The sequence below is a fragment of the Camelus dromedarius genome, chromosome 14 (assembly GCF_036321535.1).
Source record: "Camelus dromedarius isolate mCamDro1 chromosome 14, mCamDro1.pat, whole genome shotgun sequence".
In the NCBI taxonomy this organism is placed as follows: domain Eukaryota; kingdom Metazoa; phylum Chordata; class Mammalia; order Artiodactyla; family Camelidae; genus Camelus; species Camelus dromedarius.
The window spans coordinates 35,075,732-35,098,151 of record NC_087449.1 but is presented as its reverse complement, the minus strand read 5'-3'; the positions used below and the strand labels follow the sequence as shown (position 1 = coordinate 35,098,151).

Below are 22,420 nucleotides of genomic sequence, written 5' to 3'. Positions count from 1 at the left end.
GTGGGAGCCGCGAGAGGAGAGTGGGGAAGGCCATGTAAGGCCTGTTGCTGAGAGAGAGAAGGGCTTTCCGGGCCAACAGGATGCTTTGCAGAGTGTGGCTCGGGACAGAGCACGCTGTGCTCTGGTTTATCATTGCTGGCTGCAGAATGATGCTGCCCAGGGTGCACTTTCCGAGGGCTTACTGAGGTTGTGGTGGGTAAGGAAGGAAAATGGGAGTCAGTAACTGGAAGACCTCAGCTCAGATCCCACCTCTGCAGCTTGTGAACAGGAGCTTATCACTCTACCTTCCGTTTGCTCCTTAACTCTTAGTTTGCTCCCTGTAAAATGCAAGTAATGGGGGGAGGGGAGACAATCCTATCCATCTCTCAGGGTCTTCATGGAGATAAACAGGGTGTTGGGTATGAATGTGCTTGCAGACTCCCCTGAGTCTAGCATGTGATTTAATGAATTCTTTCCAGGGCTTTGTGCAGGTTTGTCTGGTTGCTGCAGGGAGATGACACTCGCTGTGTCATCTCTCTCTGCACTCGCCATCACATCTTTCTGACAGAGCCCTAGAAAGGCCTCCTGAAGTGCACTTGGTCCATGTAGCTGCCCCTTGGGGTCCACGGGAAGGAAGGAGCAGTCCAAGTGGAGGGTGGGCCAAGAACAACCCCTGCTCTTCCACCCTGACCGCTTTCAGTATACGGAGCATACTGTGGCAGTTCCCTGAAATATCCCTTAAAAACAAGAGGGTTTTCGTTTCAAGTAATCACGAACCCTAATGACTGTGCTTATTGCATTTGAAGTGTCTAACTTTAACCCATTCACAGTAGAGTTTTTTTAAAGGGCAGAGTGTACCAGAAATTGTGTTTATAAGTGTTAAAAATGCTGCTTTCATTATTCATTTTTTAAAGTTCACTTAATCTCTTCCCCCTTTGCATTATGTTTTCCTGACTGGTATTATTGTGAGAACTTATTAGTTAATATTTGTGAAGCATTTTGAAAATGGAAATAGCTATTGACATAGGTGATGAGTAGTAACGTTTTTAAGTGTTCTTTTCTATTTCAGAAATTAAATTCCAAGGATAAATCTTACCAGCGGTCAGATTAGTCAACTTTGCCACCTGCAATACATTTTAATGGGCATATATTTTCAGTATGTTACATTTTGGACAAGAAGAATGAACATGTATTGAGTGCCTACTGTGTGCTGAGGTCCAAGCCAAAAGCCTGAAATTTGCTATTTTCAGTCTTCACAGCAACCCTACAAGGCAGACAGAAAATTGTTCGCATTTTTCAGATGAGTAAATTTAAATTGCACCTCAGAGAGTCTTAAGTGGCTAAGACAAGGTCAAGGCTGGAGCTGGTTTTCAAACTCAGATCAGATCAACTCCAAACCTCATGCTCTTACCATTATACCGTGCAGAATTTTGAATTAAGACCCTTCCATCCATTTATTGGGCAATATTAACCGACTAATAGCATATATACATCCTAGAATTGTTTTAACTGGATTAGATCACTTACTTTCTCTAAGACTACTGGGTTGCATTTTATGCCAATAGGAATTCTTTCCTCAAGACTTGGAGGCTTAGGAAAGGGCACAGAATTTGATTTCAGACTTGAGTACAAGTTGTGGTTCCGACTGAGTGACAGTGAACACTGCCGGAAGCCTCATTTCTCTGTCATGTGTAAAGTGACTTCGCTTCTTCAAGTCCCAGTTTTCTCAACTGTAAATGAGAGGAATGACAATTACCTACTTTGCAAAGCTGTGGGAGAATTAAGTGAAGTAATGTAGGTGGAGACATGTAGTACGATTTGTTGTGCGTTAACTGTTGGTGGTATTGGATGGAGTTCACGGTAACTGCTTGCCTGGACATAGTCCTGTGTGACCCAAAGTACTTTTAACCAGCATTATGGCAGGATCTCCATTTATTGAGACTTTGCCATGTTCCAGGCAGGGACTTTTCTAGGCACTTTGTATGTGCTTCTCCATTACCACATTTATGACATTATGTAGTAATTACTTATTTATTTATTTATTTACTACCTTGCAGGCAGGAACCTCTTTTATTTCCTTCATATCCCAGTATTTAACATAATGGCTTCTGGCCCATCGAAGGAACTCATTAAGGTTAAGGAAGTGAGCTTGGCTTTGTTCCTTTAAACTGCTTTTCTTCTTTTAAAAGCTAACTTCGGTTGTAGAGAGGGACTGTTCAAATGAAGCACCACATTATCATTATTCAATTGTGACATATAACTTGCTTTAAAAAAAATGCCTTTAAATAAGGAAAATTTAGGTTGCACTAATTTTACAACAGCTGATTCTGAATATTTGTTAGCCTTTCACTTTTTTAAAAGGTAAATTTCTGTGATGAAAAGAATATATCAGGAGTTGGAAGAGTTTGCCAAGCAAATTTACTTTGTATCTGTGATTTCGAAGGCCATGGTTACCCTACTCAAAGGAGTAAACTGTTTTCAATAAACTTACTGTATATACATTTGTATATATCCAGATTGTTCTTAGTGGCATATTAAATTAGACCTTAAAACGCCTTATCTGAGAATTACATATTACGCAGTTTGAATTTTAGTATAAAGGTAATAATTTTGGACCTTTGTCATGTGTTGTTAAAAGGCTTATTATTTCTCAAGTTTTAAAATGCTGGTTTGGCTCTTGCCCAGTTAATGTGAATTAGTGAGATTTTAGAAGTGTATTTTGATAAAGACAGAAGATTGTAAAGACAGAACTAGTAACTTATTTATCCTCTGTTCTAATCCAAAATTCTTTTGTTATGAGGCAAATCATAAAAAATGCATATGGTAGGGGATTTTTAAAAAATATAACAATGAGGAATTGAGATGAAGGAAAATTAAGAGAATTAAAAAATAAGATAAATTCAGAGGTAATTGTGCTTTAAAAAAAATCAGGTTTGCAGTGAGGTCCTATGTTTTTCTCTACACATAGAGGACTACAGATTTGACATTCATTTTCCTAGCCATGTTACAAAGAGGGGACCCAATGTATTACAAGATGCAGAGTTCATAAAATAAAAGTAAATCCACCACGTAGAAGATAGAGGATATTAGTGGTTCATTGCCATAATAAAGTATTTGCCTCAAAGCAGACAGAAATATTCTGATACCTCGTATTTGTGATTTTTTTTTTCCTCTCCTCTTTGCTTCTCGTTCATGAGATTTTTATAAATATGTATTAGGAGGATCTCCGTATGCGGGAAAGTGAGAGAGAAGCTTTAAAAGCGTGGCGTGGAATGTGCTTGACAGTGTCATACATTCACAAGATGTCCTTGAAGATGGAGCACAGAACAGAGATCAGGGAAATTTTGGCAGCTGCAGTTGGGAAAATAAATGGCTGTTGTGTGATTGGGCAGATCCTGAAAGCAGGCTCCTGCTCAAACCATGTAATTAAGAAAAGTGGGAGCTTTTGTCCAAGTGCAGAATGTTCATAATATCAGAGTTTGTCAGCAGGAGCTTTTAGAACGGATCAGTACTTTTCACTCCCTGATCCAGGGAACATTTTTCTTATAAATCATCTTCTCTCCTTGCTGTCCTCGTGAAGGTTGCTGCCAGGCAATAAGGCAGACTTAGATTGTAACCTTGCTAATACACAATGATTTAGGTGAAAGGGAGACTGAACCAGAGACTGTTTCAAAAAATGCGATTTTTATTCATTTGGGCTTCTATGTAGGAACAAAGTGTGACCAAGGAGAGATGCTGCAGGATGGCTCTGGGAAGGAGGTGGAATCATTTTTAATACTGTGGCTTCAAATTGGTTTGAAGGACTTGACATTTTCTTCCTTTTCAAAAAATCACTTCCTTTCAGATTATAAAAGTGCTGTATTTTCATTGTAAAGCAAAAAATCAGAAAACTTGGAAAATAAAAATGGAGACAAGTATAACAGTCACCTCTAATCTTACCATTTATTATTAGCATTTTAATTTTTCCCTCTGTGCATGTTTGTATAATTGACATGATCAGTTTTATTTTGCCTTTTTTCTACATTGATTACAAACATTTTTCTTGTGTTATAAAAACCCACTATAAACATAATTTTAGCAGTTGCAGAATACTGTATCAGAATTATACCATAACTTAGTTAGTCATCCTCCCTGCTAGGCCCACAGGTTGTTTCTATTTTTTTACTCTTCTAGACACACTTTTCTTGATATACCTTATTGTGCATACTTTCCATCTACAGAATTTTGGATTCTTTTCTGAGCTTCTGAACGGATCTTTGGGTCCAAGAATATGAACATAAGTTTCAGAAATTTTGTGCCAATTTATATTTTCATCAATAATGATACAAGAGACTATTTCACTGCACCTTAATGTTTAACACTTGCAAACCTTGAATTTCTTTCTTTCTTTTTTTTTATGGAGGTACTGGGGATTGAACTCAGGACCTTGTGCATGCTAAGTATGCACTCTACCACTGAGCTATACCCTCCCGCCTTGAATTTCTATCTGTGTTCTCTGTAAATATTTTGTCCACAAATAATTAAAAGCCGCACTCCTCCCAGCCCAGGTCTGCATTCTCACCAACACTGGTTTGCTAACGTCCAGTTTTACATCTGCCTTCCCAGTGGGTGTCCAGGAGGAACAGAAGTCTAGACTACTTCTCTGAAGTAGTTTGAGGAATAAAGTTCTCCTCTGTCAGTCAAAAAGTCCTATCTTCTAAGATTTCTTTCTTACACAAAAACAAAAACAGAACAAACAAACAAACAAACAAAACAGGAAGTCAGTGAAGGAAGAGGTTAAAAATAAAATTTCAAGTGTAATAAAGTAATTTTCAAACTTAAAACTATTCTGTCAGATTGATGTTCAGGATCTTTTCACTAATGAACATATAAATATAATATGAGGCTGTGTGAATTGTCCATGGATCTAATTAAACATTGGCCACTTACACGTACACTGAGATGCTGAGAACTGTTTTGTTTCTCGCACTATCTTTGGCTTCAGAATGTCCCCAGATAATTCTCCTTTGAATTGGAAACGCCGTTGGCATTATACAATTCTGCTTAACAAAGAGAAGGTTGCTGGATGTAGATTTTTCTAGGTACTGATTCCATCTACTCCCCTCTGCTCTTCTCATCTCCACTCTAGCTCTGTTAAGAAACAAGTATTAATTTTTAAAATAAAAAAGTATTTCATGTAGATTTCTGAAGAATTTAATCTGAGTGTGCACAAAACTTAAATTCAGAGACACCCAAGTTCTTTAGATCATCATATAGATAACATGTTGCTTTTTACAGCTGAATCTCTGAGTTTGCTCACATTCTGAGCCACTAGCCAGGCATTTTATAAATATACAGTATTTATGTTTACATGAATTGTGCCATTGGCTGTTGTTTATGCATTTAATCAGAAGATAAGTCCAACTTAATGAGTCTGTGGGCAGTTTAATAAGTGGTTCATTAATGTTCTTGGTATGGAAGTTGAAGATAACATATATACCATCACAACTGGTTCCCATCCCAGCAGATACCTGTAGCTTATTATTAGGCATTTTTGTTATTTTGTCTACATTAAACATTCAGAGTTTGGGGGCTTAGGGAGTAGAATGGGAAAGGAATTGTTTTCCAATTGATTTTTTTTTTAATTAGAGCTGATATTTTTACAGGAAGCCTGAGAGCTTGCCCACAAAATTGTATTTACATAAAAATGAAAACATTTATCTTTTTCAAATATGCCTTTAACAAAGAAGGCTTATTGAAAGTTTGGGGTTGTATTTATTTATTGGCCATTTTAGAAAAGAAGATGGAATAGGAGGTGGAGGGGGTGCGGTTGGAAGATTTCCCATCTTCATAATGAACTGGATGATCAAACAATCCCTTCAGCTTTGGAGAGTTTGCTGTAAAAATCTGTTAAAACCAAATATTCAGAGGTTATACCAGGACTGCCCCAAGTTGGGTACAACAGGAGATCATTTTAGGCCCAAGCTGAATCCCTGAAGAAACACTATAAGATATAAAGGAGGCCAGTATTTATTTAGGAGGAGAAATGTATGTGATGTGTCTGGGGAAGAAGATTAAAAGCTTGGATTTCTGTGAATTTGAGAATAATGCCTAAGAGAAATTAAACTTTGATTATGCTTTTCATTTAAATGCTGGTCCTGCTATTTTAAGTATTAATGCCTCTTATTCTCTCCAGCGGCTGCTGATTTTTTAAAAGCCCCGACTACCACCACTGAGAATACTTTTGGCATGCCTGGTGTTCCTCTCCAGTAAAGAAGATGCTGTTTCAAAGGAGTAATGCCTCAAGCTTACTTCATTGTTACAAATAGTCATTCATTTAGGACGTAAGCATTTAGACCAGAAACAGGACCGTCAGTTCACTATCAGAATGGCGAGTGACTAGTTTGAGTGTAATTTCATTTACTTGCTTTTGGTGAGGAGGAGGGTCATTAGAGAAACTCTGGAGGAAATTGCTTAAAAGAAGGGTGTGTATATGATTGATTTTAATTATTTGTTTACTACCCCTCCTTTCCCAGCCTCTCAACTTGAACCCTTTAAGGGCAGGGACCAAATTATTTTTGTTTCCCCAATTCCTAGAACAATGCCTTGGTCTATAATGGCATTCAATAAACTCATCTTGAATTGAATACACTTGTTTTAAAGATATGCTGAGAATTTATTACCATGTAACTTCCTAGAGTAAACAGGTCTTTCAGGTTATTTGTGCATCTGCCCAAAGGTATTATTAAACTGTCAACATGTTTTCCCCAGTTGGAATTAAATTTTTTTTCCAGAGGGTTTTCTAGTTACCTTCTAGCAGAATCTACAGAAACTTGGTGCAAATGGTTTTTAGAGACATGAGTACAGTCTTCCACCAGATTCCCCTGGTCTGCGGACCTTTGTGAGTCATTACTTGTAATTCGGTTGAGGGTGGGGTGTATTACCCAGTTCCCTTTTCCTAGAGTGATCAGATCATAGATCTCAGACCCTCCTCTTGGGCCCCGTTAATAACATGTGTCTCCTTCCCAGTTGAATCATAACCAGGAAAGCACTGCATTTAGAAAAAAAAAAGGCTAATCTGAAGGGACTTGAGCAAATTAAAGCCTTTTGAAAAGAAGGAAGGATGAATATGGATTTTATGAGCCAATGGACAAAACTTTAAAGAAATATGAAATTGGGGGGTTGTAAGGACATTTTTAGTATCTTTCAAGGAGCAAGAAGAGAAGTGAGGAATTATTCCTAAAAATAATGTCTGTCTTCAGGAACACAGAGCCTGCTGTGTAATTTTCTAACTTTGGGGATTTGTTTTTCCAGGCTTTTGAAAAGCGGGTGAGATGCAGTAGTCGGGGCTGCTCTACCAGAGTCTAACATACTGCATGTCAGGATTTTATAAGGGTTAAGTGGGAAATGCCTACAAAGAGAATTAGGACTTTTATTTTTGTTCTCATGAATAATTTAAATCTATTTCTTTAATGGTTCGATTCAGTGACTGCCCTTGGTAAACATTATTCTTCATGCTCTCGGGAGCACTTGTTCTATTACATAAGGCTTAGCCTTTATATATACATTTTCAAAAGTCCTTCCAACATAGTCAAAGAAAACACCTTTAAATACTTATTAAAATATTTAATAAAATACATGTCTGTGTCCTGGATGTGCACACCTGAGACATGTTTGCAATCAATTCATTCCTTTAGTATCTTTTCTAGTTTCTGGGAATACTGACATTTTAGGATACTGAAAGTAGAGGGGAGGGAATTTGGAAAAGAAACATCATATCCTATGACCCCCCTAGGTTCTTTTTTCTTGATTGTTTTGCCTGAATTGAGTATCGAGGACACTCCTCCCCTAGAAAAATCAGAAGTTGAGGAAAGCCTAGAGCGGCGGGCTGGGTGTACAGGGCCCTGCGCTGGGCTCTGGGATGATGAACGTCAGTAGTGAGTTCCTACATCCGTGCAGGTTCCTGTAGTATAAAGTCATAACCTTTCATTTGCCCTGTGAAGTAAATACTGAAAGTGTAAACTAGGTTAACTTATGGAAATGCAAGACCATACAGTTTATTGTCAGAGTTTCATTTTTGAGGATAATACTGGAGCAAGGCCATGATGTGGTGTGGTGGACAGGATGGGTGAGGGGGCTATGGTAGGACCTCTGTTGGGGCTCTCTGGGGCCCCAAATAATGATTTCCTCGGTTGTGAGAAGGGCCAGTCCTGTAACTCTAACCCGACTTACCCCAAACTTGAGCACATGGAAGCCTACTGAAGACAGAGCTGTAAGGGATTCATGAGCCAATGGAAGAAATATTAAAGGAGGCTTTAAGTACTTTTTAGAATTTTAGAATGGTCTCACTTAATACACCTTCTAGCCACAGGACGTGCTTGGTCTGTCCTCTGACATGTGGACCCTTCAGCAATAAATATTTGTTTTAATGAATGAATGAATTCTGAGGACAAGAAATTACATGAAAAGAGTGATTTGGGAAGGAAGGGAAATTTTTGCTCTTTGATTATATGGCTACTATTAGAATCAATTGGGGGATTTCAACCTGAGACAAAGGATTGACTTTAGTGTGCATAAAATGTTGTGTGCATGTAAATTTTGGGGGGAGAAAGGACAAAGGCATTCACCAGGTTCTCTACAGGATCCATGTCAGCCAAAGCTTCAGCCCTCCTACTTAAATGAATGCCTCTTAAAATCTGCATTTGAAATAACATCTAAACGTATGCCTGCCATATAATAGGTACTCAGTAAGTATTCTGTCCTCTTCTGTTATATGTAAAATGGGGATGACATTAATACCTTTTTGGCTTGTACTTCACAGGGTTGTTTGAGGGATCTAGCAAACTATTGGACCTGCGAGGAGTTTCATTTATTCAACAATTCTCTATGCAGAACCTACCAATTCTCAGGCCCTGTCCTATATACAGATACTGTTATAAACAAAGCAGATGTGGTCTCTGTACCATGGAGCTCAGAGTTCAGGTTGCCATTCTTTGTGGACTGTAAAGTACTGTACTCAGAAAAGTAAGGAGATAGGCCTCCACACCTATATTCAAATGCACTTCTATGATATGGCCACCTTCATACCCTCCCTGAAAAAAAGTAGAAGTAAACCTTCATCCAAATGCCCATATCTGCATTGTCACAAGAATATTGAAGTGAGGTAGTCTGTAGGCCTGAGCTCAAGTCCCATTTTTGCCTCTTATTAGCACTGTGACCTTGGGCAAGTCATTTCTCCTTTCTGGTCCTCAGTTTCCTCATTAAAATGACAGGGGGATTGGGCTCTGTGATCCCGCATGTTCTCTGATACCTGTCATGCATCCACACTGTGAACTCACGAAGGCCAGCTTCTCATCTTTGTTGTCTCTGTATCCCCAGGACCTCGCACAGTGCCTGGCACTCCAGAGCTCCATCTCTGTTCGTCTAAGTTTCCCAGATCTAGCCATTGTGGAAATAAATCCTTTTTATGCATATGATCTGGCATGCCCAAGAAGTAGAATAACAGATACCTTGGGCGGGCAATAACAAAGATGTGATTGAACAGCTAATTAGGACCATTGTTTAGAACCCAGGATTTTGGCAATGGAGATGCCATGAAGGGCAGAGAGGGTTGGCTCTTTTTCTCAGGAGCATCCTGAGAAAGAGGCGGACCCAGCCTCTGCTTCTTACCCTGCTCACCCTCTGCAGAGATAAATGACCCTGAATGTTGATCCAGCAGCTGCATGCCTGAGGCCTTCCCTCCTGCTTTTGTTGTATATTTTGCAGGAAAAAAAAAAAAATGTAGTGTGAGGGGTGAGGTTAATGTGTTGAGTGTGAGTAATTAGTCATTCAAACCATCGACATTTACAATGACAGGATTTGAGTGCCTCCGTTATTGTGCACTGCTCTAATAGTTTATCCCTGAAATTTTCTGCCTGTATAATGTTTCTTAAAATATATCATGGGAACATAAAAGATTTAATGCAGTGCTTTGTACAACCATTAGAGTTTGAAGTCAACTGAACCTCCTCAGTGCTCTATCCTGGATGCTGACTGTAATTCTGTTCTTAATTGCCATTCATAAGAGGGGAGGAAGGCAAGTCAAGGGTTTGAAACCTGGTCAGCTATGAAGTTGGCTGTGAGACCCACACAGAATGTTTCATTAAAGTACATGTGTACACTTGAGTAACTGATATATTTATTTGCAATGAACATTGTGCTGTTACAATATTAAAGGCCTTAGCCTGGGAAGCAAGTGTTCTGATTTGCTGAGCCACCTCAGAACTTACTGGAGGGTATTGTTCTCTCTAATACTCATGTTTACTCTGGTCTGTTTCCCAAGTAGAGATTACAGGTGTCCTCTCTTTAAGATCTATCACGTAACTTTAAATGCTGTCATTTCCTATTCTTGGATTCGATATATTTATATCTCGGCAACTTCTCTTATTTTCCAAATAATGTTTTAAAATCCTCTTGGTTCACTTGTGTGTCAGATTTGATTCTGACATTTTACATTTCTGATTCTTTTTTTAAGCCTGTCTTGCATACTGGGATGCATCATTAAGACTAGCGACAGGTCTTATCACACGATGTATATTAACACATTGGCAAATGTTTCTCAGCTTTAGAGCTGTACATTTTTATTGAGAAAACTCTGTGTGTGTGTATGTGTGTATTTTCCTCAGTTCTTTCTGAGGCCACAGAAGGATAACTGGGTAGCGTGTGTGCAGAGCTCCATCTCCACGGGACGAGAATGACTCGACCTAATTTATAGGCTTGGTCTGTTGAAGTGGCTCACTACTGAACGTTGCATCTCATGGCTCCCTTTCAAAGGTTTGGGCCAGTTCGGGTTGTCTGATGTTCAGATGGGGCTCAACTCCAGGAGTCCACATAAATTAGGAAATCCACATAGGATATAAGGAGATCCAGAAAGCTGATTAGGGAACTGAAATTTCTCTGCTGCAGACTTGATACTTCCTAGGTCTTCCAGAGCAGGGAGACCTGTGAAACATTCACAAGGACAAGTGCTGACTTTCACCACTGTGTCTATGAGTCAAGCACCCAGTAAACAAACAAAAAAAATGAACCCAGCTGTCAGGTGACCTTTAATAGTCTTGGTCGCACAGAATCTCAGCGTGCTTAGTTAGGTACGACTTACTTTCTTTAACACCCATAGCTGCCTCAGTGCTGGATATTTTCTAGGTGTTTGACCAGGGGCTGCAAGAAGGGGAACCTAAGAAGGTGGAGCAGGGAAGGTGTCCTGTAGATTGTGGGATGGGCTTTTTTGACATTAAGTCGAAATGTAGTAGTTGGGCAGCTCTGTGGTTCTGCCAGACCAGCCTCCTGAATTGGTTAGATTCTGTCTTTCAGGTTCCTTATTGAGTTGGCCGTGCTTCTTGTGTTTGTTGCCTGGACACCTAACTCAGTGAAGCAGTGAGGCAACACGGCGAGTGGAGGCCCTGCAGACCCCAGGAGGCCCGACTGCTTGGCAGAAACCTACCTCCCAGCCAGGAGTGGGGAGGATGCTCTGTAACATCATCTCCATTAGCATGACCCTTTCCCCTGGGCCCATCGCCCTCATTCTTTCCTGGATCCTGGCCTCAAGGGCAGAGCCGCTGAATAGGCATTACTGGGTGCAGTTTCTATCAGTGCTGAGGGCAGCTTGATTTAAGCTTCTTCCAGGGATCTCTTTGCTTTCTCCTTGCTGTCTGGGCCAGCCTAACACAATCCCACAGTTGACCTGAAGCCAAGATGGTTCTTGGTAAAGAATCATAGAAGCTCCCCACCCTCTTCAGTCTACCTTATTTCCCTGCCTCCTCTTGAGACTTCTTTTTTCTTTTGATTTCGTTTCCCATTTGTGATTATCAGAAGGAAAAACAGTTAGAGTAACAGTCACCTGTGTAGGGCATGATGAGGAATAATAGTAATGATACTTATAGTTACTTTATGTTCTAGGCACTTTAGGTAGATAGATAGACAGATAGATAGATAGATAGATAGATAGATATAACCTTATGCGATAGGCCTTATTCCAGTTTACAAAGAGGAAACTGAGGCTCAAGAGTATTGAAAGAACCTGCTTGAGATCACAGAGCTAGTAAGTAGTAGACCTAGAATTTTAGATCAGCTGTTCCCTTGACTAAAAACTCATTCCTTTTTTTTTTTTAATACCACTATGCTTCAGATGAGAAAATAAGCAGAAAACAAAACAGAATAAAAACAAAACCAGTCTCTGAATGTTGACGAGGATGAGCAACAACTAGAACTTTCATACTCAGCTAGTGGGAGTGTCAGTTGGTACAGCTACTTAGAAAAACTTTTGACAGTGTCTACTAAAGCAGAATACACCCAGGAGTATTCCCAGCAGAACTGCGTGTGTATAGATAATGCTCATAGCAGCAATATCTATCACAATTAGAAACTGGAAAGAACCCAAATACACATCAAGGTAGAAGAGATAAATAAAACATGGTATTTGCATACAGTGGAATTCTCTGCAGCAGTGGAGAACAGCCTGCATCTCACAACATGGGTGACACCCAGACGTAATGTGTGAAAAAACATGAGAGAGTACGTTTTGTGTGATTCCATGTATATAAAATTCAAAAACAGATCCGATAAATTTGTGGATGAGAAGTCAGAAGAGTGGTTACCTTTGGGGGGTGGTGTGAATGACGGGGGTGGGGACATAAGAAAGGCTTCTGGAGTGCTGGTCAGGTTCTATATCGTGGTCTGAAAGGTCACTCAGGTGTGAGTTGTGCTCACTTTTTAAACATTCCTTGAGTTGTACCCTTAAGATTTATACACTTTACTACATACATATTAAATAAAAATGCTTATCTCCCCCAAATTCTCTGAGCAGCCAAATCATAATAATAATGGAAGCTACTAGTAATCAGATATCTGCTAAACCTTGGTTTCCTCGTCTACAAAATGTAGAGAATATTAGAATATGCCTTCTTGCAGGGAGTCAGTGAGAGAAGTCACATCACGTGATTGGCAGAGTGACCTTAATAAATATCTCTGATCATGGTTGTCTTCCCACCGCTGTTCAGGCACTTCACATACATCATGACATCAGATCCTTCTTACCATCTTGCGAGGCAAACAGCATATTGTTCTCCCTTTTCAAATGAGGAAAACTAAGGTTCCGAGAGTTCAAGTCCCTTACCCAAGGTCACACAACTCTGGAATGGCAGAGCACAATTGCATTTCCAAGGCGTTGATGATCGATTTCACAGGCAGCAGAAGCCACATCAGGAGGGACACATAAGGGGTGGTGCTAGGATAGAATGGAAAATTGGGACTTTGGGGCTGCATTTGGGGCCAGGAAAACCAGGTGCAGGCCCAGACTTTGCCCTACTTTCCTGTGGTGACAAAGAAGTTGCTGGATGTCTCTGAAATTCATCTCAAACATGAGGATTTTGAACTGAATTTTATTCCCTGAAGTGCCTCTGTGCTCTGCAGTTTTGTGATTCTCTGTTGGTCGTACAATACAGGACATCTTTATGACCTGGTTCCATGAGCTTAAACCCATTTTTCATGTAAAACCTTCTGGCATCATCTTCTCGGGACTTCCCCTGATTGCTCCTATACTGTAAGCAGAATTAGTTGCTCCCCCACCACATGCCCGCTGTCCTAAAATAATCATTTGTCTGTCTGTGTCCTCTACAGACTGTAAGCTTCTTGTGGGTAGAGACTAAGACTTATCTCTATCCCCATGCGTGCTGCCTAGGGCGGTTCACACATTCATGTAAATGTTTGTTTAATTAACTATTGAAGTACAGAGGAAGTCCTTTTTGAGTAATGTGTGAGAAGACAACCTGGGGTTGTGCTAGACCTAAGGTGGAGACCTAGAGGGAACCTTTCCTTCGTGTTTTTAGTTTTTATTAGAGGTCCAGGAAAAACAACAGAGTGGCTGGGGAGAAAAATCATTAGATAACTTTGTAGCTCCCCAGCATGTGCTTATGAAATCTGAAGTTTGATCGGTATTAAGCATCAGTGAAAATCTAAATCCTTCCCATATGGAACAGCCCCCCTTAATTTAATGTCATTTTACTTTATGAGATAGTTAATAAACAGGTACTGTATTTGATCTTGTGAGCATAGCCCTCTATATTTAGCTTTTTCAGCTTTAATGGAACTATAATTTTAATCATGATTATTACTTTACATTTTAATTATAATTTGGTGTGGCTTAAGTATACATTTCTGAGAGTGATTGTGTAATGAAAACAGGAATTAGCTTTTCATTAACAAAATAATGGGAGAGTTCCCACTGCATTCTAGTCTATGTTCAAAATCTATGGGCAGGCCTAAAAATAGCAAGGGGAGTTTAACATTTTGGTTAAAAACATGCTTCTAAATTGGCTGTGTTCACAACCCCGTCTCTTTTGCTCCATCTTGCTTTATCTTGTTCTCTTTCTGTTAAAAAAATAAAATCTTGAAAGAGACTTTGTATCTTTGAGATATCAAAAGGCTTAATATTTTTATTTTTATTTAGATAATTAGCACCATGGAGCCTCAGGTGTCAAATGGCCCGACATCCAATACAAGCAATGGACCCTCCAGCAACAATAGAAACTGTCCTTCTCCCATGCAGACAGGGGCAGCCACAGATGACAGCAAAACCAACCTCATAGTCAACTATTTACCCCAGAATATGACCCAAGAGGAATTCAGGAGTCTCTTTGGGAGCATTGGTGAAATAGAATCCTGCAAACTCGTGAGAGACAAAATTACAGGTATGCTCTTCTTCAATATTCTAGGCTTGGGATTCACAGCTACATTGTTCCGTTACATGTGCAGAGCTCAGCAGCAGTGCCTATGTGTGGTGGTGCCTGTGAGCGTCTGCAGCGTGCCTCCTGCATTCAAGGACAGCGGGGCACGCGGTCGTAAACTCATCTGTGTGTGTACACTACATGAAATGTCATCACAGATAAAGATTTTGGAGCTTCCTCAGCCTTATTTTGTGTGAAATAATCCTTTGGTTGTATCTCCTTTTATTCCTAATCAGCCACCTCTACCCTTTGTTCTTTAGTTCTCAGCTCTGCCCTCTGCCCTCCCCATTCTAGTTTTTACCTATGTATTCCTTCCCTCTCAAACATTTGGTTTGTGTGTGTCCAATGTTCTTCCATGTGTCCGAGACAGTGTTTTAAAGGGGGCCATTGTGGACTTGTGAAAGGAGGTCACAACTGCCCCATTGTCGCTGGGGAGAAATAGGCCCTAAGGATAGCAGATTATCCTGAAATAAAATTACACTGCAATAGGAGGGAGATGCTGAATGAAGGTATTTTGTTTTATTTATTTGTTTGTTTTGAAGATACTCTGAGAAGTCAGAGACTTTTTACTTGAAAGTGAAACAGAACCCCATACTTCATACCTGAAATTTTTAGGTTCTGATTTTTTTTCTAACCGATAGCCATTCATTGAGGACCTAATGTTCGCCAGATGCTGACGCTGTAATTCTTTGGGGCTGGTGCTGCGGGTGTTTCCCTGTAACCTTTCTGGAAGTGAGGTTGTTTTCTTGGAAGAACGCTGGACTACTTCCTGATGGCAGTGAAGCTACTGCTCTCTGATGCTCCACTCCTAAAGTCGTTCATGCTCAACTTTGAGTGTTTGTCATTTTTGAGTGTTGACTTTTGTCTCCCTGTCTCTGGATGGTTTAATTGAAGAGCAGCTGGCCTATATAAGAAAAAAGGAAATTCTGTAATTAAAATGAGGAGATATATTATCTTGATTTTAAATCAGAGGATCCAGTGTATTTGTGTGCATGTAGCTATATATATTCTCCAATTCTTCTAATTCTCTTGCAATATTGCAATATATTAAGTATTTTGCAAAATCATAAAGCTAAAATAACTGTCGAAAATATGTCATGTAACCCTCCAAACATAATTTCCTCTTCTGTAAAATTGAAAAATAATACTTTCTCCCAGGGCTTATTGTGAGGATTAAATGAGAGATTGGATGTATACTGCCTAGCGTGATGCCTAGCATAGCAGTCTCTCAGTAATTGAGGGGGGGTGTTATTTTTATAGGTACAGTTAGTGTGTTTCAAGGAGAGTAGCTAGAACAGAGAAATTTTATCAAGGTCTCCAAATAGGACCAGCGCTTTGATAATCTTACCTCAGAGCCCGGATCATCCATCCTTTAACAGAATTCAGTGTGCTCTCAGAAAGCCAATATTTAGATTCCTGAATAATCTTTATATAATAGGATGATAATTCAAACCAAATTAAAACCAGTTAACCATATGATTCCTCCTCCCACTCTTGTATAGAAAATATATTTTTGGTGTAGCCTTACCTTCTAAATAGGGACTCTACCAGCTATATTAGTGAATGTTATTAATCACCTTTTCAAAAGAGTTCCTTTAGAACTAGAGTGAGATTTTTGAGACGTACTGATTCATGGTGTTGTTCCTTGTTTTCTAAAGACACATGTTTAAACAAGCAGATTCCTTTACTGAAAGAATGCTAATTTGGTAGTTCACTGAATGGATTTGAATAGGAGTGACAGCTTCGAAGACAGCCTTTAATTTGGTATACAAAACCAAAATTGTCAACTTTGGTTTGTTTAGCACCCTCTCTAGCACAAGCATCTGAGCTTAAAGAATAAGCTTATGGGTTGAAAGCAGAAATACAATTCAGGCATAAATTTATAATTATCCATTTTTTTAATTCAGGGGGAAAAGAATTTTATTTGCAGAGAACTTATGGGAATGAGGCAGGGAAATACAGAGAGACCAGAGATATTTGCCCTCATTTGGTAGCAGTGTTTAATAAAAGTAGAACTTGTGGTTGTAAAGAGTGCTTATTAAATTCTTCATTTACACTACCTAATTAATTCTAGCATTTTAAATTAACAGTGAAACTGGTCCCTGCTGTACCATTCCATAGATGCAGCATATTTCCTCCATCCACCCGTTGTTCAGGTTTAATTGGCTACACTACAAGTCAGAGGAGGAGGAAGAGATGGGGCTGTGGGGAGGTGGGGAAGAATTGGGGATGGCTCTAATGGGAGACCCTCTGAGGGTCTACATTTGGGGTTAAGTGATAACACGGGCTAGGCCTACATTTGGGGTTAAGTGATAACACGGTCTAGGAGAGGTGAGGTATCACGCCAGGCAAGTTGAAAGGCAAGTTGAAAGGCTGCTGCTGCTGGTTCAGAAGTCGGGGTAAATGACATCATAGGTATTTTTGTTGCCCTGATTTTTACCATCCCAGTCCCCCCTTTTCCTCCAACACCTCCTACAGATCTCAATGCATCTCGATCCTGTGAAGTTTACAAGAAGTTCTAAATATCCAGTGGGAGGATTGAGGGGTGGGAAGTGGCAAAGAGATAAGAATCCAAGATGAAGATTTTCTACCCAAACCACTCTGTAAGAGGATATATAGATCCCCTTAGAAAGTTCTGGCTTCTAAAATTGAGAATGAGAGAGACAGGCAGAAAGAAAGAAAAGGAAGGGAGGGAGCGAGGGAGGGAGGAAGGAATGAAGGAAGGAAGGGAGGAGAACAGAGAGAGAAAGAGAGAAAGACAAAAAGAGAAATCATTGATGATGTTGCCAGAGGCTAGATTCACTCTTAGCTGAGGACTGTTGATGAATTCTCCATTTGAATTTGGGCGTGGACTTAAGTGTTGTGGTGCTAAGGGCATAATTGCTATCATATATCAAGTACTTACTCTGTGCCAGGTACTTGGTAAGCAGTGGACGTACCTGATTTCATTGAACTCTGAAAACCATCTCCATTTCCTTACATGTGGACACTGAAGCTTAGTGAGGTTAAGTAACTTCCCCAGGGAGCATGATAATTAGCAGCTGGTGGAGCTGATTTCACCACACCTCTGACACCCCACCGCCCCAGCCCCCCACCCCCATTTCCAAAAGCATGATCTTATGTGGAAGCATGTGCAGGGTGCCTCTGCCTAGCCCTAATCCCATAACCCAGTGAAACGCTGTGTTCCTCTGAGTAGCAGTTACTGACCACCCTCTGGAGAGTACCTAATGCACCATGGCTTTCAACAAGACTCTTGTGTGTAAAGAGAGGCAAGATAATATTTATCATCCTCCGAGGATACAGCTCAGTCTTCGGTGTAGAGCCAAATTTACTGAAAGTGCCAAGTTTAAGATTCCCTTACAGTGCTTTTGGACATCTCTGCTACTTATCTTCTCAGAGATATTAGATTTTCTTTCCCCATTTGGGGAAGGACATTTATCAGGATAATCTAGGTACCAGGGAGAGAAACCATGTGTGCCAAGTTGCTTTTGTGTGCAGTTGTGGACGTGAGGTGGCTCTGGAAGCTATGTCCTTTGTTTTTCTCCTCCATCCACCTTCAGCCTCTGTTGTTGGAGGGGAAAGAAAGTGGTACACGGCCTGCAAGGATTTTTGTGCAACCAAGAAACTCGGGCAAACAATCCCAAGCCCCTCGTAGAAATTCTGTTATTCCTGTGGACTGAAGATAATTGAATTTGTTTCTTATTTTTTATTTTGTTGCCTTCTTGTTTTTCAGACTTTGAGACTGAATTTCTGAAGCCAGGTTCCTAGATGATCAGTGTTTTAGGGGAGGAAACATATGGCTTAGCTGGGATAGAGTTAGGTGACTCAGGGTATGTCTTAAAGCCAGAACAGCTGGAATGCTAAATTGCGTTTTTATAATTGTCTCTCTTGTTATCACCCCTCTCCAAAAGGAATAGAGAAAGGAGGGGGGAAAGTAACAAAGAAAAATCCCCAGAAATAAATCTCTGTATAATAACAAACAGTTTTGGTCTGCTTATCTAGATTATGTGATTCTTTGCATCATAGTGATAAAGAAGAATTCTATTTTTTCTGATGTCACTCTCCATGTGCCCGTGCAGTGTAGTTTTTAAGGGTAGTTTTCTAACCATTTCAGGCAAGTGAGAGCTCTAAGGGATGGGGAAGGGGGTGTTTTGAGGACAGGGTGGTCCAAACTGAACATTATTGATTGTAAAACTGAATATATGGAGTGACCCATATGTGGAACAGACCATATGGGCTGTGGATGGTTGAGAAAGGGTGAGGTTTGTGTTAGCTGGAGCTATTGGGGGACATTTGAAAGATAGGGTTAGGATTTAGGTAGAGGGAAGAAAAGCAAAGGAATAGAGCTAAAATTCCAGTCTAAGAATAAAAGCCTTTTTTTATTCCTCTGTGCTTTGGACAGAGGCAGCAGAGTTGGGACGTGCCTCTTTGGAAGCAGTAGTCTGATATGAGGCAGCATTGCCAAGTTAAATTAAGCATACCAAAACTTTAAGTCAGAGTTGCACCCCAGTGGACAAACACATTTCCTAAGCCCCAGCTCTAACCCATTTCTTCCTTTATAGCACATATCTTTGGCTTTATTAATGTTATCATTCAGTGGAAAAAGCAGAATAAGGCAAAAAAGATGCTTTGCTACTGGGGGACATCTGGATGACTTCTTTGCCACAACCTTTGTGTCTAGAATCACATGTCTAATTAAAGGAACCAACTCAGTTTTGATACAGTGACATTGGGTAACTTCTGTTCTTTCTCAGATTTGTGAAAGTGCTAATAATCCTGTATGTCCTTCTCAGGAGGTGAGATGTGGGGCATGGACTATAGCAGTGGGGGAAGGGGGGCAATGTCTGTTAGAGCATTGAGGCCAAGAGGCATTACAAGGGATACAGTCTTGGGCTGAGAGGGAGAGGAGAGTGAGGGTTGTGGGTTGCTTTAAGTTACCGCATATACTTACAGGAAACTGGACTGATAGGGACACTGGGAATTTAGTGAAGTTTTGCTTCTAAGATAACTTTATAAACCTTAAGAGGCTCTAAAAAAATCCTGAAATATGAAAGTGCTTTGAATTCACTCCTGAAATGTGAATTCAGCCCTAGGGTAACTTTATTGGTATAATCTCTGACAGCACCCGGCAAAGATGAATAAAAATAATAGCAGCATCTTTTGTATGTTTTTGTGTGCTTTCTGTGTATTCTGGGTACTATATTAAAAGCTTTAAATATAGTTGCTCATTTAAATAGTAAATTGGGACTTCTTAGAGATTCATAATCATAGCCAGTGTTTATTGAGTGCTTACTATGTGCTAAGCATTGTGCTGAGGTCTATAAAGGGCGTTGCATATAATCCCCAAGACAGTCATTTTGCAGTTGAAGGAATTTGGACTTATAAACAACTGAGTCATTTGCCCAAGGTGACTTAGCTTCCAAGCAGAGGAGCTGGGACTTGAACTCTTGGCTCTCTGACTAATTGTGAGTTATCCCATGGTAGTTTCTCTCTGGCAGTAGCCCTAAAAATACTAAACTGGCTTCTCCCCTTTACAAACCAGCTCAGCTTATATAACCTAGGGAATGAAAACTTTTAGTACAGGCAAAACATAATTAGATTTCAGAATCTTTTGTTTTGGAAAATAGAATGCTGTGCATTAAAATAAATAAATAAATAAATACCAATATTTTAAAATTAAATAGGCCACTGCTTACCTGAACAAGGGAAAAATAGATGTGGAGTGGTTTTTACCCTCAGATTCTTTCTTCACAAAGTAACCTTCACTGTGTTCGCCTTTTCTTTATCTTGCAAGCACTATATTGAAATGGATGCTGCCTTAAATTTAAGCATAGTTAAAACCCAGCCTCAATTATGCATATCCAAGAAAATCCCAAGATATTGATTAGCTAAATGAACTTTTCTACATGCACATCAGAGGGATATTCGTTAGTGATGGGAAGGGTAGAGGAAATAGTCGCATTTATCAGCATATTTTGCTGCTGATTTTGAAAATGTGCTTGGTACAGTGCAATGCGCCTCCTGAATTCAGAGGAAAATCAGGCAAATTTGCATCTGTTATTTTATTTATCACCTCCCTGCAGTCATTTTATACATATTCCACAAAGAAGAATAAAAGAATTTTGAGTTGTTGATTTGGGGAGGGCAGTTGATTATTGTTGGGGGTGAATGGAAAATTTTTAGGTATGGAAAAGATTTGGCAGACTAATGGGGTTACCAAACAGGAGAATAGGGAGTCTGCCTTATTAAGGGGAACTTGGAGAGCGTTAGAACGTTAAGTGGAAACCGTAAACCATATAATCATTGTGCCTCTTACACCGCCATCAAGGGCAATCGGAGACCCCTCATCCTTTCTAATTAGGACACTTTGGCAGTTGAGTGGAGCTGTGAGGCTTAGCGTTCGTACAGGTACATTCTGCTTCCTTTGACACATTTTTTTCCCAGGATGGCAATAGTCAGGATTATAGACCAGGTATGCTTTCCCTTTGCCCCCTGGCTATCTTTCCCTTCATCTTCCCTTCCAAATCAGACGTTTCTGCCCTGCTTCCAAACTCAGATAACCATAGGAAAATATTCTCACGTCCCAGGAGAGCTGTCTCAAAGGATTTTTACCTAGGATGTGAATCAGGCCTGGGTATTTTAAGGATTTTCTATTTCTGTGCTTTAGCTGACTGTTTGGTTCCTAAGACCAATTCCCTGTTCACCCAGCCACCCCTCCTTCCCCCAACACATACACACTCCCCGCCACACACACTCACTCACTGGCTCCCCCCTTCTCTATAAAATGATCTGGTTGATTGAGACTAGGAACTAAGCAGGAAGGTAATGTCAAGCTGAAATTTCCACACATTATCAAAAAATGTAATTCATCAGCTTCAGGGTAGGAGGAAAGTGCTTTTCTGAAATGTGTTAATGGGAAATTCATTTTTTTCTTGTCCTCTGTGAGCTGTGGTAGTGGTGGTTTCCTTTTTCAGTCTGCCCCCACCCTGCCCCCATTCCACATCTCCCTTACTGCTCTTAACTGATGAACCCTGTCATCTGCCTTTATTCCTTGTCAGAACTAAAGATCTTTAAGTTGCCTTTTTGTTTTTCCTACAGCCCCAAAATTGAGCTTTGATGGGAGAAGATATTTCTAGTTTGGAAAGAAGATAAAATTCAGATGGAAACCATATATTTGTATAAGGCTTTTACATTTGTAAAACGTTTTCAATCAGCCAACTCTATTTATTTAGTGTTGCTCTCTCAGACCAAATAAATGTTATTTCCTTTCCTCTCTTCCCTTAAATTCTGTATCAGGGTCTGTGAGGGAGTGAAAGAGGGGAAGACATAGTTGGTGCCCACATGTTGTTGCTAGCAGGGCCAATGAGTGGGGGAAGCTGGGAAAAATTACAGGGCCCTGTGGCCCCCTGCAGGTCTGGGCAGGGCAGAGAGCCTGTTTATGACGCATGAAGGTGATGCCACCTTTGCTCTTTTATGAGGTGTTTTTGTTTTGTTTTTTCACGAAGGCCCAAACCCACCCTTCCTGACCCTGATTCATAAAATACAATGAAGCTGGAAGCTTGATGGGATGCTTACTGTCTGTCAGCTACAGTGCTAGGCGTGTCGCCTATGTTACCTCATTGAAGCTTTGTCTCAGTCATACATGATCCATGGTATTATCCCCATTTTAAGGATGAGGAAGTCAAGGTTTAGAATCAGCTATC

At 40.1% G+C, this 22,420-nt stretch overlaps 1 protein-coding gene across 9 annotated transcripts in view; it reads left to right on the top strand.

Annotated features, from left to right (window-relative positions):
- The window catches only part of ELAVL4 (ELAV like RNA binding protein 4), a 140,766-nt gene that overhangs the window by 75,025 nt on the left and 43,321 nt on the right, over positions 1 to 22,420 (top strand). For all 9 annotated transcript variants that reach the window (XM_064493601.1, XM_064493602.1, XM_064493599.1 and 6 more), the window contains exon 2: positions 14,441 to 14,681. In XM_064493601.1, coding sequence (XP_064349671.1) covers positions 14,441 to 14,681 — 241 coding nt within the window. The remainder of the gene's footprint in view (positions 1 to 14,440; positions 14,682 to 22,420) is intronic.